We start from the raw sequence: 18,756 nt of genomic DNA, 5'->3' as shown, positions 1-18,756 counted from the left end.
TTTTTATTTCGATTAGGCTGGAGAACAGCTTGATTGTTTGATTCCAGTTGGTTTAAGGCAGGGGTCTTCAAACTTGGCCCTTTTATGACTTGTGGACTTCAACTCCCAGAATTCCTCAGCCAGCAAAGCTGGCTGAGGAATTCTGGGAATTGAAGTCCACAAGTCATAAAAGGGCCAAGTTTGAAGACCCCTGGTTTAAGGTTTAAAGTTTTAAACAGAAGCCAAAAGTTAAGCTGCTTCATGCAATGTGGCGCTTTGCAACCCATGGTGGCATTGAATGAAGTAACTTTATTCAAATCTTTAGAGTAGCTGAGCTTTTAAATGGAGGAGAAGGGAGAATTTTTTTATCCCATCTTTATACAGCTATTCCTCCACTTACAAGTTTATTTAGTGAGTGTTCAAAATTACAATGGCCCTGAAAAATCGGCTTATGACCGTTGTAGCATCCCCACAGTCACATCATCAAAATTCAAACACTTGGCAACTGGTTCATATTTATGACGGTCGCAGTGTCCTGGGGTCACATAATGACCTTTTGTGACCTTCTGACAAGCAAAATCAATGGGGAAGCCAGATTCGCTTAAGTGTCACTAACTTAACACTAACCGCAGTGAGTCACTTAACAACTGAGGCAAGAAAGGTCATAAAATAGGGCCAAATTCACTTCAGAAATGTTTTGCTTAGCAACAGAAATTTTGAGCTCAGTTGCGGTCGTAAGTTGAGGACTACCTGTGACTGCTTCAAAAGCTGCTCCAAGGACTGCAGGCATCTTGAGTCAGCCCATTACAACTTTCACAGCAGCTGCACATAGTTGGCAAAAGACACAGCTGCTTTAATAAGTAAGAAAGAGACTGTGTGGCTTTTGCTCCCAGACTTTATAAAGAACCCCATTCAAGGGCTTTGCAGGATCTTACCAGTCCTCAATAACAATTTTCCTTTAATTTTTTTCCTCACCTGTTGTTTCCTACTGCTCTACTCCTTGCCCAAGCACCAGTGGTGGGATTCAGCTGGTTCGCACTACTTCAGCAGAACCGGTAGCTAATTTTTTGTTGCTCAGGCCCAGAATGAACTTCTGGAAGAGGCATCCACACAGATAACCAGTTGTTCACATATTTGAATCCCACCACAGCCAAGCACTATGCAATTGCTTTCATAATAATTGTATCTTAAGGCGGGGGTCCCCAATCCTTGGTCCGTGGAGTGGTACCGGGCTGCGGCATGCCAGAAACTGGTCTGCACAAAGAAGCAAAGCCACATCCAGGAGATGCAGGCAGTACATGAAACCACGCCCCCTCCAATCCATGGAAAAACCTCTCTCCACGGAATGAGTCCCTGGTACCCAAATGGTTCGGGGCCTCTGTCTTCAGGGAAATGGGTCTCTGTGAATGAAAATATGCAGATGGAATTTGGGCTTTGTCGGGATTGCAGGGATTAATGGTGTTATTTTGGAGGACAAAAATGCAGTCTCTTTCCTGCTATGTATAGAAAAACAATGTTTGTCGTACTGAAAATACTAATTGAAAGCCCAATGAAGAAATGCATGTGTTTTGTTTTGTTTTTTTTTTAAAAAATAGGCCTTACTAAAATTATGTGATGAAACACTATGCAATTTAGTTCAACCAACTTGTTTAGCTTAACTACACAACTCTTCAAGTTCAGATATGTTGCTGTTAATCGGACTATTTATTTATTTTTTATCCTGCCTTTATTTTATTTTATTTTTTATAAATAAGGTAGCAAACCTACCTAGTACCCTTTCCTCCTCTTCTTTTCCCACAATAACAAACCAGTGAGGCGAATTGGGCTGAGAGAGAGTGACTGGCCAGTTTCCTGGTTTCTAGCCTGGTGTCTTAAGAAGTAGACCAAACTGGCTGTACCACTAGGGCAGGGGTCCCCACGGCCAATTACCAGGCCATTACCTCTTTGGAAATGGGCCATGTGAGTGGCTGGCTGGAGCATGCATGTGCACAGATGCAGCTCAACTTACATGAGCAGCCGCCTGGTGGGCACGTATGCATGTGCACACCAGCCCACTGCTCACACAAGTTAAGTTTTGCACATGCATGCTGGCCTGCCACTTGCACAAGAGCTGCATGTGTACATATGCACATACCAGCCTGCCATTCACACGGCCCAGTTCTCCTCTCCACCACCACCCCAGCCAGGCCGTAAAGCCACCATGGTTGTGGACTGCTGCACTAGGGGTATTTGTGCAGCCTCACTATATAGTGCTCAAGTTATGACCACAGTCAGGATCAGAACTTCTATTGCTAAGCGAGGCAGTTGTTAAGTAAGTTATGCCTGGTTTTATGACCTTTTTGCCATGGTCAATAAATCACCATGGTCATTAAGTGAAGCACAGTCATTAAAGCTGTGGTGGCGCAATGGTTAGAATGCAGTACTGCGGGATACTTCTGCTGGCTGCTGGCTGCCAGCAGTTTGGCAGTTTGATTCTGACTGGCTCAAGGTTGACTCAGCCTTCCAGCCTTCTGAGGTCAGTAAAATGAGGACCCAGATGTGTGTGTGGGGGGGCAATAGGCTGACTCTGTAAACCACTTAGAAATGGCTGTAAAGCACTATGGGGTGGTATATAAGTCTAGGTGCTATTCCTATTAAATGAATCCGGCTTCGCTCATTGTCTTTGCTTGTTGGAAGCTGCCTGGGAGGGTTTCAAATGGCAATCCTATGAACTTGGGATACTGCAACCATCATCAATCCATGCCAGTGACCAAGGGTCCAGAAATCCAATAAATGAAATGAAATGAAATGAAATTTTGAACATGTGGTTTCAGGCAGTTGTAAGTGTGAGAACCAGTCATAAATCATTTTTCTCAGGGTTGTCATAACTTCACATGGTCAACAAATGAATGGTTGTAAGTCGAGGACTGGATGTTCTGACGAAATATATTACTAGGGACAGAGGGAGCAATAGGGAGAGGGAACGTTTTTTTTTTTTTTTACACTGCAGTTTAGATTAAGTTATGTCATAAACGCAGTGCTGATATCCAAGGTAAATTGGTCTCAAAGCTGCTTTTTTCTTCAGAAAGCAACTGGACTGTTTTTTTTTCCCTTCAGGAAGAAGAAGAAAACATTTCCCTTCTCATCCAAGAAGCTTCATCAGTTTTGATTCGAATATGATGAAGCTTTTTGGATGAGAAGCAAAACATTTTCTTTCTTCTTCCTCAAGGAAAAATACAGTCCAGTTGCCTTTTGAAGAAAAAGGAGACTGTGAGACAACTATGATATGAGAATCTCCACAGACAAGGTAAATCAGTATTACAGGCATAATATTGGTTTGCCCTTGAGTAGCATTCATGGATGTTAATTTGTTTTAAAACCTGCTGCCATAAAGTTGACTGGTACTACGTTAAAGAACTGTGATATAACATCCCCTTCTTTGGACTGGCACAATCCACATTTTGGAGTTTAGGCATACTACTCCAATGGAGACAGAGATGGTAGATCACCACTTAATATGAACCAGATCACAGAATATTCAAACATAAGAATCTTTGTAGAATTGGAAAACAGAATAGCTGAGCTCTTGAATTAAAAATAATGGGGCTGGATAGATCAACGATCTCAGTGATATTGAGATACTGCTTGATTCAATATGGTATATTTGGTTTTCTAGTGTGAAATTAAATATGGTATTTATAGATGTCTCGCATCTCCTTACAAATCAAACATACTATGATCTACTTTTTTTTAACACAATATTTTTAACACAGCATTACCTCAGATTGAGCAAGCTTTCATGATGAATCCTTTTAAATGTTCTGGAATGTCAAAGGGCAACTAGCATTTTGTAAAGAATGACCCCAATATTGGGGGAAAAAAATTCTATATCTAGATTGCCCTTGTTCAAGAAATATATATTTTGTGCGAATAAACTGATTGCACAAAATGGCCTTAATTTGTGTACTGAAAGGGTTGCAACTATGTGTTTTTTTTTTTGAAAAAAAATGAAGGATGAAAGTTGTTCTATCAGAAGCTGTTTTACTAATCAAGCATTCTGATGAATTAATCTCCTGCATTTCAATTTATGTGACAATTTCCATATGGTGGAACCTTAAGGAAATCATTTGGAGGGCTCTCTGCACATTCATTAACTACTGCGAGCATCTGTATTTTAAAGGCTGCCTTAAAATACCAAAGCAAATGAATATTTTTAGGGGGGGGAGAGGGAAAGAGTGTCTTAAAATATATATGTAAATATACAATCATGTATTTCCTTCCTTCCTTTCTTTATAAATTAAAAATTATTTGCATTCTAATCTAATTCAGTTGTTTGATGGCATTTTTGATGGAGCCTTCCAATCTTTAGTTCATGTTGTGTGTTCATTGCTAACACACAAGGAGTTTTTAAAACAACAAATCTCTCAGTTCCTGCTTTGTAAAGGTAAAAACCTAGTTAAAAAGGGTGGTTCCCCCCCCCGTATTGTGAAGTAGTAGTTAACATTGTCTATCACATTTGCTTTTTTTCTTTACTGGTTCACTATACCATCAGGAAAGAATAGTACAAAACGGCAAGAGAAATGTACCCACAGGTAGTGCTCAACTTACAACTGTTCATTTAGTCACTGTTCGAAGTTACAACAGCACTGAAAAAAGTGACATGACTGCTTTTCACACAACCATTGCAGCATCCCCATGGTCCAATGATCAAAATTCAGATGCTCGGCAACGGGCTCATATTTATGATGGTTGCAGTGTCCCAGGATCATGGGGTCCCCTTTTGTGGCCTTCTGACAAGCAAAGGGGGAGGGCCCAGGGGGAGGGCACCCAGGGGGAGGGCGTTCTCTGTGGGCGTGCCAGACCTATGGAACCGCTTGCCGGTTGAGCTCCGGACGGCCCCCGACCTTCGCTCCTTCCGACGCGATCTAAAAACCTATCTATTTGAACAATCCGGCCTGGTCTGATGGGTTTGGGGTTTGGATTTGGTTTTAACATTGTTTTAATTATTGTATTATATTGGGCATAATTATTTAATTCTTTTTTAACTTTTGTATGTATATTTCGATATTTATTGCCCTGTACACCGCCCTGAGTCCTTTGGGAGAAGGGCGGTATAAAAATGTAATAAATATATAAATATATAAAGTCAATAAGGAAGCCAGATTTGCTTAAGTACCATATTACTAACTTAACAGCTGCAGTAATTCACTTAACAACTGTGGCAAGAGAGGTCATAAAATGGGGCAAAATTCACTTAACAAATGTCTTACTTAGCAAGGGAAAATTTAGGCACAATTGAAGTTTTCATAAAAGTAAAGGAGATAAGTTAGATTTTAGATCATCCTAAGGTAATGTCTCAGGAACAATCCCAAGTAATAAAAACAGTCTTAATTTTGGTAAACTTTTAGATTAGACTGATGATGAAGCTGAAATTACAGATAAAATTAGCCTGACAAGTTAAGAAGCTAATTTCCTAACTCACACGTTGAGGATAATAGGATGGCTTCTAATAGTTAAAATTGGGCAGTTTGTATTGGCAGAGTGGGATTTCAGCTTATTCTAATCTTAACAAGTCCCAAATAGAAATTGCTAGAACATGACAGCCATTTAGAATTGGCAGTATTGAGCTTGACACAGCAGTTTGGCTTGTGGACTGAATCCAGATTAAATTAGTTTAATTTGAGACCCACTGAAATTAATGGACCAAAGTAATGATGATTTAACTAATGCCCCATTGATTTCAGTGTGAACTGTATGCAACTAAGATAAGATGGATTTAACCCAATATTCAGCAGATCCATATGTGACATATGCAGCTAAATTCATAGAGGAACTCTACGGGATTTCCATCTAATTTTCCATGCAATTACCATCATTTAATTTAATTTAATTTAATTTAATTTAATAACATTTATATACCGCCCTTCTCCCTGAGGACTCAGGGCGGTTCACAGGGCAGAATAAAATAGTGAATACAAACATTAAAAAAGATTAAACAAATTGCCCTAATTAAAACAGTATAAATACAACACTAAAAACCCCCAGAAAAGTTAAAAAAAACAAAAATAAAATAACCCCAACACTCCCCCTCAGGCTAGGCCAGCTTGTACAAACAGAAATGTCTTAAGATCGCGACGAAAGGAGCGAAGATCGGGCGCCATCCGGAGCTCAACCGGTAGCTGATTCCACAGCTCCGGAGCGCCCACAGAGAAGGATCTCCCCCTGGGGGCCACCAATCGACATTCTCTGATCGGTGGCACCCTGAGGAGGCCCTCTCTGTGGGAACGCACAGGGCGCAGGGAGCTTGATGCCGGCAGCAGATGTTCCCTGAGGTACTCCGGCCCCATGCCATGGAGTGCTTTAAATACCGTTACCAGTACCTTGAATCTCACCCGGAAGACAACTGGCAACCAATGCAGCTCACGGAGCAGAGGCGTAACGTGGGAGTATCGGGAGACTCCCAACACCACTCTCGCGGCTGCATTCTGTACCAGTTGGAGCTTCCGAGTAGTCCTCAAGGGCAGCCCCATGTAGAGAGCGTTGCAGTAGTCCAGACGAGAGGACACGAGCGCATGAGTGACCGTGCATAAATCGTCCCGGCTAAGATAGGGCCGCAACTGACGCACCAGGCGAACCTGTGCGAAGGCCCCCCTAGTCACGGCTCCTATATGGTCTTCCAAAGTGAGCCGTGAATCTAGGAGGACCCCCAAGTTGCGAGCCCTATCTACGGGGGGTAATAGTTCACCCCCCATAACTAGAGGTGGAATGTCCGAATAAACCCGGGACGAAGGTATGCAAAGCCACTCAGTCTTGTCGGGGTTGAGCTGGAGTCTGTTCCTCCCCATCCAGACCCGAACCGCCTCCAGGCAACGGGACATCACGTTGAGGGCATCACTGGGGTGGTTTGGGGTCGAAAAGAAAAGTTGGGTATCATCAGCGTACTGATGGTACCCAACTCCAAAGCCACGAATGATCTCACCCAGCGGCTTCATGTAGATGTTGAACAGGAGAGGCGAGAGGACCGACCCCTGAGGAACTCCACAAATGAGAGACCTCGCGGTCGACCTCTGCCCCCCTGCCAACACCGACTGCGAACGTCCCAAGAGATAGGAGGAGAACCACTGTAAAACTGTGCCTCCCACTCCCAATCCCCTGAGACGCCGCAGCAAGATACCATGGTCGATGGTATCGAAAGCCGCCGAGAGGTCTAATAGGACTAGGACAGAGGAATGCCCCCTGTCCCGAGCCCTCCAGAGATCATTCACCAGCGCGACCAATGCCGTCTCCGTGCTGTACCCGGGCCTGAAACCCGATTGGTACGGGTCTAGATAATCCGCTTCATCCAGGACCAAAGGGCATTCAAATGCCATGATTATTTGATGAACCCATGGCCATCTCCATTCAGGATGAGATACAGAATTATAACAATTTCATCCTTTATAAGCCGAATGAAAATCATATAGTATTCATATGAGAATGAAGCACACCCTTCTTTGGAATACGTCTTACAATTTAGGGATAAACTATTAGATCATACAAAATTTTCAGAGTAGAAGCTATGGAGAAAAGTACCTTTTCATTGAAAAGATGTTTTTCTAATTTTAAAAAAGTTTTGAGTACATTCTTATGAAGAAAAAAAACAGCAATTTACCAAATGTGTTTATTGTGTGCAATTCTGTGTAGCATTCATTTGTTCTGTCATCTCAAGCATTCTGAATGGCTATCATGTTGACAATATTGTTGTACCTGAAAATACAACTAAGAAGCAGGAATACTTTTATTTGGCCAGTTGAAATTTTCTCAAGTGAGCTAATATCCATATGATCATGTAATTTTAATGGGCTTAATAGGATCTCAGATAATAATTTTTCTGACTGTTCCATTAAGAGGTGGTTAAAATTTGACTACTATTATTAACTCCAAATGTCTATAAGATATAAAGAATAATGATTATCTGCTAATAAAACCAAGTAGTCTTGCCGGATTTTTCACATCTTGTGCTAACAGTCCATAAAAATAGAAGATTAACCAAACTCTAGTAGTGGAAGCAACTAGAAAAATAAATGTTCATTGTTTTTATTTGACTTATTTCACAGATGTTTATATACTTTTTCAGGTTACGTCCAAGAAGATGATCTGAAAGATGAGGAAGACATAAAAGAAGAGGAAGAGGATGATGATGAGAGCAATTCCACGGCTCATCTCCAGGGTAGCAACGACCCAGGAACAGATGAAGAACATGAGGTGGGCCCTGATCCAAGAGGAAGCTTCAACTACCAGGATTCCCCAGGGAGTCATATCTCCAATCAGGATGCAGAAAACGAATCCTTGCTCAGTGATGCTAGCGACCAGGTGGCAGACATTAAAAGCCTCTGCTCCAAGGAGGCATCAGACTCCAAAGGCAATATCCATCCCAAACATCCAACAGAAGCACATAGCTGCATGGATAAAATGACAGCTGTCTATGCTAATATCCTTTCAGATTCTTACTGGACAGGCTTGGGACTGGGGCTCAAGCTGTCCAGTTCTGATAAGAGGGGATGTGATAATAGAAATGGAGCAAGCAAAAGTGACTTTGATTGGCATCAGGATGCCTTGACCAAAAGCTTGCAGCAGAGTTTACCAGTCCGGCCACTCTCCAAGCCGAACCTTTTCAGCTCAGTTCAGCTGTACAGGCAAAGCAGCAAAATGTGTGGAACTGTATTCACAGGTGCTAGCAGGTTTCGGTGTAGGCAGTGCAGCGCTGCCTATGATACCTTAGTGGAACTTACTGTCCATATGAACGAAAGTGGCCATTACCAAGATGACAACCATAAAAAAGACAAGCACAGATCTACCAGCTATTCCAAGCCCCGGAAAAGGGCCTTTCAGGACATGGATAAAGAAGATGCTCAGAAAGTTCTGAAATGTATGTTCTGTGGTGACTCTTTTGACTCTCTTCAAGACCTAAGTGTTCATATGATCAAAACAAAACATTACCAAAAAGTGCCTTTGAAGGAGCCGGTACCTACCATATCTTCCAAGATGGTAACTCCAAATAAGAAACGTGTGTTCGACATTAATAGGCCTTGCTCTCCAGATTCGACCACTGGATCGTTTGCCGACACATTTTCTTCTCATAAGAATGCCAATCTCCAGCTATCATCTAACAATCGTTATGGCTACCAGAATGGTGCCAGCTACACGTGGCAGTTTGAAGCTTGCAAATCACAGATTCTCAAGTGCATGGAATGTGGGAGCTCCCACGATACTTTGCAGCAACTCACAACCCACATGATGGTCACGGGTCACTTCTTGAAAGTCACAAGCTCAGCTTCTAAGAAAGGGAAACAACTTGTTTTGGATCCCTTGGCTGTGGAAAAAATGCAGTCGCTTTCTGATGCGTCAGCCACTGACAGCCAGCATTCGAAACCCTCCAGTAATTCATCAACTGATTCTACAGCTCCGGCTTCAGAGCTAAAAAAGGAAAGTAAGCAAAATAAATCTGAGGAAGCAAACAAAGATGAAAAAGTGGTAAAAAATGAAGACTACGAAGATGCTCTTCAAAAACCACTGGACCCAACAATGAAATATCAGTATCTCCGGGAGGAAGATTTAGAAGATGCTTCAAAAGGTGGTGGAGACATTTTGAAGTCTTTGGAAAACACTGTCACCACAGCCATCAATAAAGCTCAGAATGGAGCACCCAGCTGGAGTGCGTATCCCAGCATCCATGCAGCATACCAGCTCTCTGAGGGAACAAAGCCTTCCTTGCCGGTGGGATCCCAAGTTTTGCAAGTTCGACCAACGGTCAGTAATAAACTGAGGCCCATTGCTCCAAAATGGAAAGTCATGCCTATAGTACCCATGACAGCTAATCTAGTCCAGTGCAGTCAGTTGAAAAAAGAAGGAGACCACAAGAAGGAAGCTCATAAGGACTACATTAAAGATGGCAAAAAGACAGACGTGGTTCCTCCATATCAGAATGAAGGAGACTCTCCTCCTCAGGCTGAGATGTGTGTAGAGTCCAAAAAGTCAGAGCTAAGTCCTTTGAAGGAGGAACACAAGACAAAGGAAGAGGAGGAAAAAATAAAAACAAAGGATTCTGTGACATCATCTCTCAGCAATGGATGCCCTACTGGGAACCACACTTCAGAGCTGCCTGGTTTAAATCCGCTCAGTGCCCTGCAGTCTGTGCTGAACAACCATCTGGGCAAAGCAAACGAGCCTTTGCGACCTCAGTCAAACTCCAGCCCCAGTTCAAGTTCAACGTCTTTGTTCCACAAACCAAATTTAAATATAAAAGAGAAGCCTGTTCTGTCTCCTGCATCAACGCCAGCAAAACCTGCCAATGTTACATCGAGGCATTATGTGTTTGAGAGCAACGATCAACCAATTGACCTGACAAAATCAAAGCATAAGAAAGGGGACTCTGTCCAGGCTCAGTCTTGTACTTCCCCACCTCAGAAGCATGCTCTGTCTGACATTGCAGACATGGTCAAAGTCCTTCCCAAAGCAACAACTCCAAAACCTGCTGCATCCTCCAGAATCCCATCAATGAAACTGGAAATGGACGTTCGGCGTTTCGAAGATGTCTCAACCGAAGTCTCCACTTTGCATAAAAGAAAAGGAAGGCAGTCCAACTGGAATCCTCAGCATCTCCTGATCCTGCAGGCCCAGTTTGCATCCAGTCTCTTCCAAACGTCGGAGGGCAAATATTTGTTATCAGATCTGGGCCCTCAAGAACGTATGCAGATTTCCAAGTTTACTGGGTTGTCCATGACTACCATCAGCCATTGGCTGGCAAATGTCAAGTACCAGCTCAGAAAAACTGGGGGGACAAAGTTTTTGAAAAACATGGATAAGGGACACCCCATCTTTTATTGCAGTGACTGTGCATCTCAGTTTAGAACCCCATCAACATACATCGGCCATTTAGAATCCCATTTAGGTTTCCAAATGAAAGACATGAACAAGCTGGCTGTGGAGCAGCAAACCAAGGTAGAGCAAGACATTTCCAGAATTTCAGTTCAAAGATCTCCTGAAACAATAGCTGGAGAAGAGGACACAGACTCTAAGTTCAAATGTAAGTTATGCTCTCGGACATTTGTGAGCAAACATGCTGTCAAACTTCATCTAAGCAAAACACACAGCAAGTCACCAGAACATCATTCACAGTTTGTAGCAGAAGTGGATGAAGAATAACTCCTAAGGTATGCATGCCTTAACTGCAAAAGAGAGAAAGAAAAAGTGTTTTAATGTGATGTTGATCAAAGGAGGGCTCTTAAAGCACTTCTGCTTTATTTAAAGAAAATATTACCTTCCAAAATGCCAATTCCTTTCCAGACCTTGACTTCTCTGTCTGTAACTGTTGCATGATGGGACAAATTTTTGCATGGACAGCTGCTTCCATTAGCCTGTTTCCATGATGAAAAAAGAAACTTTACACATTGCATTTTTCCCAGTCATGTGCTCTTAAAGACAAAGAGTTCTCTTGCTTGCTGTTGATACCATGTTTTCTATTTAGCAAACAGCCCTGTAAAGCCTTCAATAGAAAAAGCAAAGCATGTGGGATGTTTCATTCTAATGATTCCCAATGAAATTGAGTTTGCTTATAGTATTTGAAGCAACTATATCCCCCATTTGTCTGAGCACAACAGCAAGAGTCACTACAAACTGGTGTTTCAGTGTCCAGTTTTCAATAATGGGATTCCCTTGCTTAATTTTAATAACCTTATGAATTCAAGAGCCTTTTGCTCCCACCCTACCCCTCACTGTTCATTGCTGGTGAAATATGAAGCCTGTTTTGGGGATTGCTGTCTAGAGCCTATGGATCAACAGGAACAATCTTATTCTCCTTTTTTAGTGGGGGGGAGAGATGTTAGGTTATTAAGAGAGTCCAAAAGTCAGTGATAGATATAATATCTTATGTGACATTTAGTCCCTGCTATCTCCAGACGGTGTCTCTCATCAGATCATAGTTCTTTGAAAGTTATTCTCAACAGGCAAGGCTGAATTGTGTTTGCAAAGCTGTTGCCAGTCTAACAAATTTACACAATTTTTTTCACCTCCAGATTTCACCAGGCCTTAGCACAAGACTGGTTAAATATGCCCCCAATACACTAAAAAAAAATCAATCTATAACCATTAGGCTAAATTCTAAAACATATTTCTTCTTCTCTTTTTCATTTTCTTTACTTTGAGATCCCCTAATCTAGGATTAGATTAGGAAACATTTTTGGGCTGGGGGCAAATAGTGATAGCATGTGGTAGGCACATTCACAAAATGGCTGCCATGAGAGATTTGACCTTTCTATAAAATGGCTGCTGTGAAAAGGATGGAGAATCCCATGTAACCATTTACTAGAAGGAAATTAGCACTTAGGTTCTTGTTGAATCGAAAGGTATTGCTATAAGTAATTATTATGCTAGAGGCTGGTGTTTTGCTTTGCAGCATGTTCATCTTCTATTAATTTTTTTTATTAAAGTATGCCTTTTTTTAAAGTGGGGGAGGGAATCAAATGAAATAGGCAGCTTAACAGGGAGCAAGAGATGCAATTGTAGCCATGTCAGTATCCAGAAGTACAGGTAGTCTTTGACTTATGACCACAATTGAGCCCAAAATTTCTGTTGTTAAGCAAGACAGTTGTTAAATGAGTTTTGCCCCATTTTACAACTTTTCTTGCCACAGTTAAGTGAATCACTGCAGTAGTTAGGTTAGTAACATGGTTGTTCAGTCTGGTTTCCCCACTGACTTTGCTTGTCAGAAGGTCGCAAAAAGGGATCACATGACCCCAGGACACCATGACCGTCATAAATATGAATCAGTTGCTAAGCATCCAAATTTTGATCACATGACTTTGGGGATGTTGCAATGGTCATAAGTGTGAAAAACGGTCATAAGTCACTTTTTTTCAGTCCCAGTGTAACTTTGGACGGTCACTAAATGACCTGTTGTAAGTTGACAACTACCTGAACGCACTGATTATCCTGATTTAATAGTAAGCAATTGGTGCTAAGTTGATTTGCAAAGTAGTATAAGTCTTCAGTCTGGTAAAAAGTACAGAGAAAAGCAACGTGAGTTGTTGTATTTATTAAGACTGTCCAAATTTTCATTTCATCAATTCAAATTAGCAAACTTTTTGGGATTCCGTGTATGAACTTCATTCAGATTGAATCCAATAATCCAATTTGATTTTGGGGATAAAAAAGTTTTCTGCACATGAACAATCAGATTTCTGGATCAAACTGACCCGATTCATCCTTTCAGACTTGAAACTCCACAGCATTGTTCAGACTCATTCAACAATTCAGATTGGATTGATCGTATTGTTTGAACTGATTTGACAGGCCTAATATTTGTTACATTTTTAGCCCTTCTGTATGTCTGTTATGCTTTAGCATAAAATAAAAACCAACAGGAAAATACTGTAATAATAATAAAAAAAACTTGAATGTCAATTTCTTGCAATTTTGGTATTGTTCTCCAGGGAGAGATGCATATTATTTCCCTCTTTGTATAAAACCTGGAAGTACAAAGAGAGAAAATACAAAATAATATACTTCCTCCTCCTATGTGACTTCACTAAACTGTACAGATAGTCCTCGACTTAGGATCATTTATTTAATGACCACTTGATATTACAAAAATACCGAAAGAATGATTTACAACTGGTCCTTATAACTTATAACTGTTGTCAAAATTCAGGCATTTGGCAACTGGCATGTATCTGCAATGGTTGCAGTGTGGAGTGGACTCACATAGCATTCGTGACTTTCCCAGGGGGCTTCCTCCACAAAAAAAGTCGATAGAAGAAGCGGAATTAACGACCGTTGCAAAAAAGGTCATAAAATTGGGCTCACTTAACAACTGCATGGCTTAGCATTGGAAGTTCCAGTCTCAATTGCAGTCATAAGTCAAGGACTATCTGTAATGTGCCCATAGACTCTCCTACTATGGCTTCTGCAGGCTTTGGAAAGAGTGTGAGTTCTCATCAGTTGCCTAAATTCCCAAATGCAACTGAGAACATGAACAAATCCTTTATTTCCCTTGCATGTTTGTTTGATGTTTGCCACCTATGCTGCTCTTCACATTCAGGGAGAGGGGAAAAAATACAGAGGTCTTTCATAATTTTCAATTTGATAGCCGTAATTTTTCAAAACTTAAATTCTCTCTGAAGGAAAGCTGAATCTATCAAGTAGACCAAAGTTTATGTTATACGCGGAAAGTCTGCATTACAAAAAGCTTGGTTATTTAGTGATTCTTCTAGATAAATATATGGCTTCATAGATCCATTTGTGTAATAATAAATTTCTTTGTCACATACAAATGCACACAGAAGTCTCCCTCTTTAATTATTTTGCCTGATCTGAACGCCCTTCGAAGCTTCTTTCTTTCTTTATAACAGGAAGAAAAAAATCAGCGTGTTTTTAAATAGCAATCTGGAGTGTAATTCAGGGTAGAGTTGGGACGACTGGATGGAGCTGAGCATTTACTGCCCTATTTGATTCCTACAGGGAGTCACAGCATATATTTTCTCTTTGCACCCTTAGGCTATCAAACTCTCAACCTTCTGAGTGGGAGGTGAGCATCTTCACCACTAGGCCACCACACCTTTCTATATCCCAACTCTATCCTGAATTGAGGATTACAGGCTCACTTCTATATATGCATCATTTATATATGCATCATTTCTCTATGTATAGCTGAGTATCACTTCCTTATATGTATGTTTGTGTGTATGTAGATATAATACATATGCAACTGATACCCAGCTTTTTCATTCCATGACTTTTTGAAAATAAAAATAATACAATTTTTATAGCCTGATAGAGGTTGCAAAGTTTCAGTGCTGAAACAGAGAGCAAGTAACTCCAAAATACACTATCTACTGCTTATATACATCTCCTTCTTTCATTTATATATGAATAGTTTGGTGCATACTTAATAAAGCCTACTTAGTTCCAAAACCTGTCATTTGATGTTTGTAAATTAAGTACAAGCAAACCCTCTGAATGTTCAAATAAATTTTGCATGATCATTTCAAAATAAACTATGCAAAATTCTGTGGCATTTAGATGCAGCCACTCAGGCTGGATTTCATGCAAATCACTCCCAGGAATATTAGGATTGGAACTCAGTGTCAGCAAATGTGTAAACAGCAGCATTAGGTAAATGTTCTACAAGGGATGCATTTGTTGCGAAATCCTGTTCACAGTATGTGGGGGGGAGGGGGGAGGAGGGGAAGAGACATTTTTTTGCCCTATTAAATTTCACAGTTACGAAACATTTTGTCTGGATTTAATGTCAAGCATATAAAAGGTCATGTACACTGAAACCAGAAGGTGAAATACAAAAATTCAGGAACGCTGTTGGGTGAACAAGTTTGCTAGCTCAGTTTCATCTTTGTGTCAGTGAATTATCCAATGTATGCGCACAAAACAAGGTAAGCAAGAAGAATCGCCTTCCACCGGTTTGAAGGCAGAAAACCATTACAATACATAAAATGAGAAAAGTCAATGTGTACAAAAACACACTTGTAGCCTCTTCTGAGAATTGTGCTGCTTTGTTTTTGTTTTCTATCCAAGATCCTTGGAAATCACAAACTAGTTCCGTACATTTTTTTTAAAAAAAATATGACAATGACACTATGTTCCAAGTTGTTCCTGGAAATCTGCGTAGAATCCCAATTGTGGGAATGGGTACCACAGCCCAAGAGTAGAATTAACACTGATTAGAAAATAATATTTCCTGCTCCTACTCTTTTAGAGTAAAATCAATATGTAAATTTCTCACAGTATGGACATGAGAATCATTGCTGTCAAAGCTTCCTAATAAAAGCATGAAAGGAGGGGATAAAAGAATTGACAACTTCACTTGAAACATAATCATGCAAAGAAAAAAATTTCCCCTCCCTAGATGGTACACATTTATCCAATGAGATAAACTCACAGTAGTTTAAAGCAATAAACTGACTAAGAGTATCTAATATACAGTATCAATTGACTGAAGGTTGCTGTATGCAAAGCTATGGTGTTGTCTTTAGATATTTAGCCAGTAAAACAAGAAATTAGGGAGGGGAGAATGTAAAACAATAAGAAACATAAATCAGATTCATTAAAACATTTCATTTCTGGATAAAGATTTTAGAACAGTTTTTTTCTGCATTATATCAAGTTTTTTTAAACACATAGAGTAGTCTATTACTATTCTAGCAGACTTACTGGTTTACATTTATCATTAAGGTTGCAGCTGATCATAGTAATTTCAGAGCAGCTTGATTCTGGTTTCCTGCCTGAGCAGGGGGTTGGACTAGAAGACCTCCAAGGTCTCTTCCAACTCTGTTATTGTATTGTATTGATTCCTAATAGTTGAACTATGACTGAAGCTTAATAAGATAGCCCATTTTTTGTGCATTCAGAAAGAAATACACCAAAGTTATGCACAGGCTCATAAAGCATTGAGACTTTTTACACGGGCTCTATTTTTTTAGTGATTTAAATGCAAGATTGCAGAATTATGCTTTTGGATAACATACATAATATACTCCCCCTCCCAAATAAATTTGTTCATTTCTTAAGTATCAAAATTATCTTCTCAATGAATTTAAAAAAATGGAAAAAAATGATTCCCCAATTTATGGTATTCTATATCTACATGATGTCCCTCTTTTAATATCTTTGCAGAAAAAAGTTTAAGTTATATGGAAACTGAAAATTGTAATTTCATTGTGGACTGATGAACTATTTTGAACTGTGGAATTTATAACTTTCTTTAAGCTAAAGTTCACATTAAGGGGAAATCAGGCTCCCATGTTTTGTTTTTTGCCTTTCCTTGAAAATTGGAAATAACTAATAGGCAGTTCTGAACTTCTGGTTTGTGTGTGTGTGTGTGTGTGTGTGTGTGTGTGTGTGAGAGAGAGAGAGAGAGAGAGAGAGAGAGAGAGAGAGAGAGAGAGAGAGAGAGAGAGAGACCTACATATACACACATTAGTAAAAGATAAATATGAAAACAGAAAGAAAAGCTAGAAGGAAGAATATACAAGTGGAAAAAAGAAAAAGAAAATTAAAGAATGACTGGGTTTGTATTTATTCCATATCCTTAATATGGCACTTCTTACCTAGTGACTTTTAAAATCTACATTGATTTTAACTTTATTGTACTACAAAAATCCCTTTATGAACCCCATATAAATACAGATATATCTTTTTGCCGTTGGTTAAAAGTTACATCATTTTTCAAAACAGGTATTATCAGACATACAAATATCATTCTCTCTATTTTTACCATAAAAATTCTTCCAGTGATAATTATATTTTTTTCTCATCTTAATGAATCTTTCTTCATGTCACTCTGTACCTTGACATAATTATTTTGAAATAGCATACAATGCATATTAGTTATACTGTTATACTATAACAAACTAAAAAAGTGTTTCACTTTTTTCTCAATATGTAAACCAGCTTTTGCAATCAATTCTTTTTAATCTTCCATTCTCATATTTTTATTAGCCTCTTTTTTTCTCATTGTTAATTTTAAATCCAGCTAATACAAATTCCTTTAATTTTTCCAGTAATGTGTCTATTCCTTCCATAGGATTTTCCAAAATTAAAACCTAGTCATCCACAAATGTTCTTCGTTTATTTTATTTTTTTAACCTTCAACTATCCTCTCATCTTGTCTTACGGCTCTATTCAAAACTTTATGAACAAAAATGAATGGCAATGATAAAAGTGGGCATCTCTGTCTTATTCCTTTCTATACTGAACAGGGTTTTGTCACCATAATTATAATTTATGCCATTTGTAAAGTATTATCAATTTTATCCATTTAATAAAAAATTTCTTCAAATTCCACATTTTACAAGATTAAACAGAAAATCCAGTTCATCTTTAACTCCGAAGTCCCTTTCAACACTCCACACTTCTCCCCCAGGTCCTGTGAGTTTACTCATGAGGAGCGGCCTTCTGAAGCGTAAGTGAGTGATCTCACAATTTCTCATTTGGAGAGATTCTGCTGGCCTGCACTCACCACCCAACTACCAGTCTTTGCTCTGCCATCATCCCTGTTATGAATAGAATAGAATAGAATAGAATAGAATAGAATAGAATAGAATAGAATAGAATAGAATAGAATAGAATAGAATAGAATAGAATAGAATAGAATAGAATAGAATGGAATGGAATGGAATGGAATGGAATGGAATGGAATGGAATGGAATAGAATAGAATAGAATAGAATAGAATAGAATAGAATAGAATAGAATAGAATAGAATAGAATAGAATAGAATAGAATAGAATAGAATAGAATAGAATAGTGGAGTGGAAGGGAGTGGAGTGGAGTGGAGTGGAGTGGAGTAGAGTAGAGTAGAGTAGAGTGGAGTGGAGTGGAGTGGAGTGGAGTGGAGTGGAGTGGAATGGAATGGAATGGAATGGAATAGAATAGAATAGAATAGAATAGAATAGAATAGAATAGAATAGAATAGAATAGTGGAGTGAAAGGAAGTGGAGTGGAGTGGAGTGGAGTAGAGTAGAGTAGAGTAGAGTAGAGTAGAGTAGAGTAGAGTAGAGTAGAGTAGAGTAGTAGAATAGAGTAGAGTAGAGTAGAATAGAATAGAATAGAATAGAATAGAATAGAATAGAATAGAATAGAATAGAATAGAATAGAATAGAATAGAATAGAATAGAATAGTGGAGTGGAAGGGAGTGTAGTGGAGTGGAGTGGAGTGGAGTGGAGTAGAGTAGAGTAGAGTAGAGTAGAGTAGAGTAGTAGAATAGAGTAGAGTAGAGTAGAGTAGAGTAGAGTAGAATAGAATAGA

The 18,756-nt window shown here is 39.6% G+C and overlaps 1 protein-coding gene across 1 annotated transcript in view; it reads left to right on the top strand.

Moving 5' to 3' along the window:
- The window catches only part of TSHZ2 (teashirt zinc finger homeobox 2), a gene marked incomplete at its 3' end in the record, with an annotated part of 262,393 nt that extends 251,251 nt beyond the window's left edge, over positions 1-11,142 (top strand). The window contains exon 2 of the mRNA XM_083357418.1: positions 8,075-11,142. Coding sequence (XP_083213544.1) covers positions 8,075-11,142 — 3,068 coding nt within the window. The remainder of the gene's footprint in view (positions 1-8,074) is intronic.
- Between the last annotated feature and the right edge of the window lie 7,614 nt (positions 11,143-18,756).

The sequence above is a fragment of the Vipera ursinii genome, assembly GCF_947247035.1.
Source record: "Vipera ursinii genome assembly, chromosome: 3".
NCBI classification, from domain to species: Eukaryota; Metazoa; Chordata; class Lepidosauria; order Squamata; family Viperidae; genus Vipera; species Vipera ursinii.
This window is presented reverse-complemented; position numbering and strand designations above follow the sequence as displayed.